Source organism: Oryza sativa, chromosome 7 (assembly GCF_034140825.1).
Source record: "Oryza sativa Japonica Group chromosome 7, ASM3414082v1".
Taxonomy (NCBI): Eukaryota; Viridiplantae; Streptophyta; class Magnoliopsida; order Poales; family Poaceae; genus Oryza; species Oryza sativa.
Window position 1 is genome coordinate 29162239 of NC_089041.1, and position 9209 is coordinate 29171447.

General features: G+C 49.0%; 1 protein-coding gene across 2 annotated transcripts; it reads right to left on the reverse strand.

The window, feature by feature from the left end:
• Positions 1 to 242: 242 nt before the first annotated feature.
• Positions 243 to 4555, reverse strand: LOC4344312 (zinc finger CCCH domain-containing protein 53-like). 2 transcript variants are annotated; one of them, NM_001403270.1, is made up of 9 exons: positions 3087 to 4555; positions 2830 to 3006; positions 2567 to 2752; positions 2389 to 2483; positions 2064 to 2303; positions 1852 to 1966; positions 1468 to 1698; positions 1273 to 1352; positions 243 to 1117 (listed from the first exon to the last, which is right to left on the reverse strand). In NM_001403270.1, the coding sequence occupies exons 1-8, from the start codon at positions 4055 to 4057 to the stop codon at positions 1319 to 1321; spliced, it is 2049 nt and encodes a 682-aa protein (NP_001390199.1). In that variant the 5' UTR covers positions 4058 to 4555; the 3' UTR covers positions 243 to 1117; positions 1273 to 1318. The 2 variants fall into 2 exon arrangements, 1 of the variants encoding a protein (NP_001390199.1); XR_003243380.2 differs by having other exon boundaries at positions 266 to 1117; positions 1451 to 1698; positions 3087 to 4338.
• Positions 4556 to 9209: the final 4654 nt, after the last annotated feature.

Here is a 9209-nt window from a genome sequence, read left to right on the forward strand (position 1 = left end):
TTAAACATCCAGCCGCATAAATCTCGGATTACCCTACGATCTCTAATACTCTACTCTCCCAAAGGTAAACAATACCCAAGCCCTAACGCCGTCAGTCCCCACCCCCGCGCCACCGCTGGCGCCGGCGACGGCAAGAACAACTCAAGCCTCGCCGCCGCCGCCGTTCCTCTCCGTATCCGACCCCCACCCCGGCACCAGCACCGCCCCATGGAGGCGGCCACCGTCGCCGGAGAAGGTGAATCTCAACGCAATTGGGACAGGTGAGTGATTCAACTCATTCAGAGAAATACATATGGTATGAGGCGAAGGCCATGAAGAAATTATAAAAGAAAAAAAGAAACTTCCTTTTTTTTTCTTGTATTGGGACTGCATTTGCTGATCAGGGGGACCATGAACACCAACGCTGACACATCTCCACATTGGCACAACAGAATGGTGCAGCATCAGCAGTGAGTGGTCCTTCCCCTTTCATCACACCTACACTGACTGACTTGTTCATCTTCTTGTGATTTTACATACACTACACTAGCTAATTAAGCCTTCCTCTCTCTCTCTCTCTCTCTCACTCAAACCTGTCACTTGTTCTTGGGTCCATTACATATCTGCTGTACTCACTGCCTTGCACACAGCTGCAATCAGGCAGTAGTAGTGTTACATGTATCTTGTGGTTGGTACTAGTACTAGTCTTGTGGCTAAACATCACCCCTAATGCTATAAAACTAGTGGCTATTTTGGTGGTAGCTTATCAAGAGCTTTGGGGGGTAATTCATCAATGGTGGTGGGTCGGTGGGTGGTAATAGTAACTAAGATTAACTAAGGTGATATGATATGGTAGTAATAGGAGGGGCTCTAAATTTTTATCTGAATGGCACTGCATTTTAAAACATTGGTGGTGTGGTTGGTGGTGGCTTGATTGATGCTGCTGCTGCTGCTTCTCTTCTGGAGGCCAGGGCATCCTCTTTCTTCTCTTTATGGTTTAATAAAGCTATCTTCTTGAAAAATGAAAAAGAAAAGGAAAGTAAAAAAAAAGGGGGGTGACTGAAACTAACACTATGCTGCAACTTCTCCACTCTTTTCCTATATTCCACTATTCTCTTTTTCTTTGCTGCTAGTATTCCTGCAAGGGGCAAGTGATGGCAAGGACAGAGGAAAAGAGAGTAAGGCACCATCATTCCAATGGGGGGTGAAAAGCAAATGATTCAATACTAGGAAGCATGGAGTTGAGAGCTTGATATAGACTTTGTGGAAAGGCAAGAGGACTGAGGTGCTTACTAGGATTAGGCAGTAGTAGTATTACTCACTTCCATTCAGAACAACTTTACATTCCGATCGCGCCGTGATCGGAGGCCAGCCTGCATGCATATGAATGAATGATAGCACTCAGCAAATCATGGCGCCCAGATGCATACTGTACTAATTTGCAATACTAAAATAGCACTTGGGGCCATACATTATTATGATGCATACCTGGACATGGGGAAGAAATAAGGTTTTGGTGAGGGCATGTCCAAGGCAGAAGGTAGGAGATGGTTAGTGCCGCCATTGCTGGCGCCATTGTTGATGCCAACATAGGTGGCGCTACAACCAGTCGACGCGGTGGCGGAGATCTCCGCCTCAGTGGGAGCGAAAGGATCGCGAGCAAATCCCGCGGACTTGGTCGGCGACGCAAACGGGCTGTCCGGCAGATTATGCTCCACACTGCCAAAGAGAGCAAGCACAATGGGCAGAGGAAAAAAGATCAGTTTGGTGAAATGTTACTTGTCTGCATTGCTGGACGAAAGCTAAGTGTGGCGAAAATAACAAATGATTAAATGATGACGATGAGACAATATGTTAATCGCAAAATTCCACCTTTGGTCACTGTCTGTGTTAGGGCTGGAGGACTCTCCGGTGGATTCCTCCTTATCGGCTCCGTTGACCGCCTTCTTGTGAGCAAGAAGGAAGCCGCTTCCCTTACCGAGCTCCCCTATAAGCAAGCAAATCCGCCATGGTAAACATTAGCAACACTGCATCTGGCGCGGCAACAGGTGAAACGTCGTTCGGTCGGATACACCAGGTCCTACCGGAATCGGGAGGCGACTCGCCGGTCGCGTTGGCGGCGGTCTGAGAAGCGCTGAAAGGATTGCCAATGGGGGTCGGCGCCGCGGCGGCGCGCGACTTGAAGTCTAGCAGCTGCAGCCCCATGAGGCGGCGGCTGTGGAGCTCGATCGCCTGCTGCAGCTCGGCGGCCTGCTGCTGCTCCTCCAGCTTCCTCCTCAGCAGCATCTCATTCGCGCTGTTGGAGTGCTGCAGCATTCTCGCACCTGACACCATTACAAACAGACTCATGCGATTTCAGCAACAATCATTCACCCAATCACCATGAAGAAGATGATCGCAAAAGCTCACCGAGCTGGTGCATGTCGAAGGGGTCTCTGGCATCGAGTCCAGTTGGAGTAGTGCAGCTGGAGAAGTCCACCCTCTCGCCCGGCTGGTGCTGCTTCCTGCAAAGTAACAGCAAGTTACAAATTGGTTATAGGGGATCAACCTAGAGAGGCAATGTGGACTGTAAGTAAGCTCGGCTTGCCTGTACTTGTCGGGGACCTTGCCCTTCTCCTTGTATGGCTTGACGAGCACGCGGGCGTCGCAGATGAAGTGCGGGTTGCCCTTGGCGAGAATCAGCTTCACCGTCTCCGGGTAGACGAAGGTGACGAAGCCGAACATGCGCTTCTGCTGGTACGGGATGCGAACGTCGTGGACGGGGCCGTAGATGCTTCAATTGAGAGGGCATCATCAGATTAAAGCTATGGCATGGCGGTGACGGTGGGCGGTGGGATTATAGTATACTACCTGAAGTAGTTGGAGACGTCCTCCTCGCGGAAGGTGCTATCCGCCGGGAAGGTGAGGTAAATCTGGCGCGAGCCGGGGTTCATCATGCTCGCGAAGTCGGCGCGCTCCAGCCGCGGCCGCCCCATGAACTTGTGCGCCTCGTCGCCGCCTAGCATCAGCGCCGCCGCTGCCGCCGCCCTGCAAATCGACGGAATCGGAGCTAAGTTAAAGGGATACTGGTACTCCAGGAGGAGCTCGGAGGTGGAAAAAGTTGGCACCTCTGGCTCTCGTTCTGCTGCTGCTGCTGCTGGAGGAGCAAGCTCAAACACTTGGTGGCTGCGGATGGCGAGCCGGGGAGTGAGCCGGTGGGCGAGTAGGGGAAGGCGGCGGCGGCGAGGCGCTGGGACTTGGAGCGGATGAGGAAGTCCTGACACTGCTGCTCCACGGCGGAGGGGTCCATCTTGCCGGCGGCGTCGTCGGGGAGGCCGCCGTGGACGAACCGGCAAGCGCTGCCGTTCTTGCAGTAGCCGCGCGCGTAGTAGAGGCACGGCTTCCAGCCGAGGCCGTCGGCGCCGCCGAGGCAGAGCTCGCTGACCGACGCGCTCCGGCGGTGTCCGGGGCCACCGTTCGCCCACCCTAGGTTGTAGGAGAAAAGGCCGCCGTCGCCTCCGCCGGGGCTCCGGCACTCGCCGCCGTCGAACATGGGCATCTGGTGCCCCGCGGGGACGCCGCCCTCGTTGAGGAACGCGAGCTGGTCCTGCAGCTGGAGCTCGTCCATGAGCGGGTCGCCGCCGAAGAAGGGCGATGGCGGGCCCCCGCCGTTGGCCGGGCTGATGAGCTCGTCGCCGAGGCCGACCATCTCCTCCCCGGCGCCATTGCTGATGCTGTTGTTCCTCGAAAACACCGGGGGAGGCGCCCACGAGGAGGGGGAGGACACCGAGAGCGGCGAGGGCGCGGTGCCGCAGCGCCCGGAGTTCTGCCGCGAGAGCATGAAGGGCGAGTGGGCGGCGGCCGCGGCCGCCGCCACGGAGGTGGGCGTCCCGGGCCCGGACGCCGGGAGGAGGCCGAGCTCCTTCCTGGCCTTGGCCATGACGGTGTGGAGCAGCGCCTCGGGGCCGAAAGCGAGGCGTATCATCTCCTTCTCGCCATGGTCCTGGATGAGGAGGAAGCCCATGATCTTGGCTGCGTGGTCCGGGTCGAGCGCCTGGATCCGCGAGAACACCACCTTGGTCGCCTCGTAGGCGTCCATGGCGAGCTCCACAGCAAGCAAGCAATCGAGCTTCTTCGTCCTCCTCCTCCGCTTTCTTTACCACAACACTCGTTGCTTCTTGGCTTCTTGGCTTCTTGCTCCGCTGCTGCTGCTGAGCTGTGTTCTATTACCACCACTAGAGTGTGCAGCAAAGCAAGCTCAAAGAAGAAGAAGACGAGAGAGAGATCAGTGGGAGCGGCGCCACTGAGGCAGTGAAGAGCAGAGGAAGAGCTCCATTTTCCCCCAGAGGAAGAAGAGCTCGCTCGCAGCCGAGCTAGAACAAGAAGCTAAGCTATGGCTATGTAGTAGAAGTAGTACTCGTACTAGTGCGCTGCATCCCTATCGATCTATACTACTCCTTTCTTTACTTGGCTTGCCCCTTGCTTTTGTTGGGGCCGGGGGAGTGACAGGTGATGCCACAATTTCTCCAGGGTGTTTTTCGCGAAAATGTTTTTGCATTGTAATTTTGAGCCTTCTTTCAGGGTGTTTTTGGTGAAATTTTTTGTTTTTGCTGTAAGTAATTTTGCTTTTGTTTTTGCTGCCTGATGTGAGGAGGATGGGTGCGTGGAGCGTTGGATAGATCTGGATCTCCGTGGACCCCATTTTTATACATGTCGAGCTCCAGCTCCAGCTCCTCCAGCTGAGCTCGGCTCGATCCGCTCCAGTGCACTCCAGCCTCTAGCTCCATCACTCTCTTCCTCTTACTGTACACTGGCAGTAGTAGTACGAGTATTTACGTTGTACGAGCAAGAAGATGGAGATTTAATTGCGCCAGTCTACTGCAGGAGGATCCGTACGGTAATAAAAGGGGAATACGAGACGAGTATTTACGTTGTACGAGCAAGAAGATGGAGATTTAATTGCGCCAGTCTACTGCAGGAGGATCCGTACGGTAATAAAAGGGGAATACGAGAATAATGAGGTAACAAAATAGGGGAATTAGTCTGGTTTAGTTATCAATTTTTTTTCCAAAAACATATGTATTAAATATAGATAAAAATAAAAAGTAATTACATAGTTTACATGAAAATTGCGAGACGAATCTTTTAAGTCTAATTAGTCCATAATTAGCCATAAGTGCTACAGTAACTCACATATGCTAATGACGTATTAATTAGGCTAAAAAAATTCATCTCACGGTTTTAAGAAGAGTTATGAAATTATTTTTTCATTCGTGTAGAAAACTTCTTCCGACGTCCGATCAAACATCCCACGTCAGATACATGATTTTGAGCTTTTTGGTGATGAGTGACACGGCCGTAATATGGGGTGCTGACCGGGAGGGACCCACACGAGGTGAGGGGAGCGTTTCTCGAGGCTGCAGCAGCCACCGTCCCGTTCCTCTTTGTCCTTTCTGCCCACTGCGCTGCCGCTGCTGCTGCAAAAAAACCGCAGGGCCGCTGCAGCGAGATGAGATGAGGGCCTTTCACGATAAGATGGCACACTTCCCCATGAGAAATCATATTTATCGACATGAGGTTGGATTATCTTAAACCCCGTCTCTGTCCCCAGGGATACTGTTTCACACGCTGCGACGCCATTTGCCTCTCTTTTTTTATGCCTTCAAACTGCGGGTTTCCCCGTAAGAATGGCCTTGTCTCACCATTTTTTTAACTGTAGATGGGTGTCTCTCTGAAAAATGAACTGCTACAGTGGATACGAGATGGCGATCAGAAGAGAGAGTTCATTCAGATTTCAGACAAAAGAAAAAAAGAAGGAAAGCATAATCCATCTCAACTCTTCACGCGAGTTTGAGTTTAGTACTACTAATGAGGGATTAGGAAGTGCATATGATCCGGTTGGAATTGGAATTATGCAGGGGTGGTGTGGGTTGAGGGGGGAGGAATTGCAAAAAATGCAATGGCTGCGTCTGATTTCCCTGTCAAACAAACACGGTCGCTTTCGGTCCGTCGCCACAGAAGCGCGTCCTATCATGCACAAATCCAATAAACAAATGACGGGGGATAATTTCGACATCACTTTCCCCAGGGACCCACTGCACGGGTGGGGCCCCACCTGTTTTGTTTCTTTGTTGTTGGGTGGACGACGCTGCTGTCTTTGTGATCAGGGCACTCTATTTCCATTTCCATTTCCCTCCCTCGAGTAAATCGGCTTTACATGCATGATACGCAGTTGCCACGTCAACCACAGCAGGTGACATTACCATTTCAGCAAGGCCAGGGCGTCTATTGTGATCAATTCATGTAGGGCCTTATCGTTTGGCTTTTTTCTAATAAGCTAAGCTTATTAGAGAATAAATAAAACTTTTATATATGTGTTCTTGGTGACTTAAAAGCTAATACTGAAAAAAAAACTACGTTAAAAATATCTCAAAATTAATGTCAAAATTAAGTTTGAAAATTTAAATTAGCTTTTTCTTTGAGTGAATATGCCATTCGATGGGAGCTGTAGTACTTCAGTACTATTGTTCTCTTGCTCCCGAAATATAGCAGCTACTCGTTTAACAATGAATCTGAATAGAAAAGAAAGACGATTGCATAGTATCAAACCACGAGAACATAAGATATGGTGTAAGCTTACATGAAGAAAAACTGATATAATCTGTTGTCGTACCAGAGCCGCCTTATGCCCGTGTCACCGTCATTCTCCCGACGATCTCCTGATTATGACATTATCCTATTTCTTAATCATGCGATCTCAATTCGTGATTATCACATCGTAGCTCACTGACCTCAATGGTCGAGGAGAAGAGCAATGATGAGTGTGAGGTTAGCTCTTCTCTATGAAGGCCTATGAGCATACTCCTATCTTTTGGATGTTGCTCATGTAGATTTAAGATGTACCGGATTCAATATCCTGATTTTTAATGTGTGGCTATCCTATTGGGTGAACCTGTAACACTTAAATAAACATGTGTACATTTTTACAATTTCCACCTTACCTTATTATTCATCATTTAATCATTATCCTAGCTCTCAATCTCTATTACGCCACCCGCACACTAGGTACTATCCCTTATTTTTCAACAACGCTCCTACATCAAACCATAACAGTTTATAATTTGATCTTCAAATCGCATGATTTTCATGCTCCCCTCCTTTTTTTCCATGTCGCAACATTGTATTGATGGCCTTGGAAGAATAACCATCAATCGGTTATCATCGTCTCTGCACCATGTTAATCTGTTTCTAATTGTCTCATCAACTGTTTGTTGCTAACTTTCTTGTTGCCTCCATTGATCCAAGGCACATCCTTTTTCTACTAATCTACTAATCTATAATGCCACATTTCTTCCCATCATCACTTGCGCAAACTATAAGGTCAGTGCACATATGTGGCATTCGATCAACCCATGATAATAGAAGATTCTCTAGCAGCTTGGCTCGGAGTGGGGCCGAACGAGATTTGTAACCTAAACTGGGCACACGCTCTTTGTCAGAAAAGCTATCGTGCGGCATGAGTGAGAATAGCGCGGCCACGCTGTGGGGGTCGTGGCCATGCGCTTTCATGGCCTTGTGCAACGCCTCAACTCTACACCCCATGCGAGGCTACAACGGTCATCATTGGAGAGAGTAGTTGCCGCACCCGCTCGAACCCTAGCCAGCAAGCTTGTCGTTCTCCTCTCCACGCCGCTAAGCTCATCGGCCTGTCTCCCCGATCTGTGCTAGAGAGGGACGCCACATTGATGTCTAAGGTGAGAAGGGAGAGGCCGTCGTGAATGGCCTAACCCAAACTCTAGGTATTTGGTGTCGGTCATGAAAAATAGATAACGATAACTAGTTTGATGAAAGAGGATATGTGTCTATATTTTATTATGTGTTTACTAATTACTCTACTTTAGAATATAAGATTTTAAGCTATATAAAAATAGTTATACTTTAAAACTGAAGGAGTAACTAAGTAAGGTTAGATTAGACTAGATGGGGAAAGGTAGTAAATAAACAAGGTCGGGTACCACGTTGATGCAACTGGTGGACTTTTTATCAACCCGGTTAGCTTTTGGCTCATCTTTTGGCGTTCCACCGACTTTTGTGTGCGCACGCGCGTGCCTGTGCGTGCGCCTTTGCATGGCATGCCATGCCATGGTGCGTGTGTTTGTGCGAGCGAAGGCTGCAGGTTTGCTACTACCAATCTACCATGGCAAATTTGGCATGACGGAACGGAAGCGACAGATAATACAGAGGCCACACACAGCAGATACTACAGATTGCTCGCCTTTCGCCTTTCGCTCGCTTTTGTTGCACCGTCGTTTTCAGCCGCAGCAGTCGCAGCTTTGTTCTTGCCTACTGTACGAGTACTACTCCACTTCACTTCCTCAGCTTCTGCTTCTACGTACTGTAGTACTAGTACCTCGTATACTAGTATAGAAGATTTTCCATACGAATTCTCTCCCAAATCGTTTTCGTCTCCACCAAACGGAAGAATCCAATTTAACACCACCCGGATGCTCCATCGGCACGGCAGGTAGCAGTAATTACTAGCATAGCTAATGGAAGTACTCTTGGGTTTTAACCTCTCACTGTCATCAAGAATCCCTTGACTCGTTTCCTAAGCGTACGGGCTTTACCCTGACCGACGAGTCAACATGCATTTACCTCCCTGTTTTGGCGGTGAAAAACTCTGAATCAGGACTAGTAGTAACATCTTCTTCGTCAGAATGTCGGACATTCGGAGCGGTCTCACTGTTAACTGCTTGTGTCATCGGAGCAGGTACAATAACAGACTATAAGTAAGCTATAAACATATTTTAAAGAAATAAAAAAAAGAAAGAAAAGAACAGCGGGCTACAGATCTGTAACCAGCTGCAGCACAGACTCCAAGACGTAATATGTGTATGATAGGTGGGACCAGATATTAATACTATCATAAGCAACTATTGTATGAATTGACTATTACATTGGCTATAGATAATTTAGAGCTAGTAGTAGACTACACTATTAAACTTGCTCTTAGCACATAGTATACTGCTTGTCTGATTCAATTTTGTGCTGGCGAGAGCGTCCGTAGAAATGTTGAATACTCCTGCTACTACGACTCCTATACAATGGAACTGATGAGAGATAGGATCATTTGTCGTCTTGTTCAGATTCACTCTACCAACATGTTTCTTTTGAGTTTTGAACATGACCAGTAATCACTGTACTGTAGTGCGGGGGTACTATAGCCACTTAGCGTGAGAATTAGCCTAACC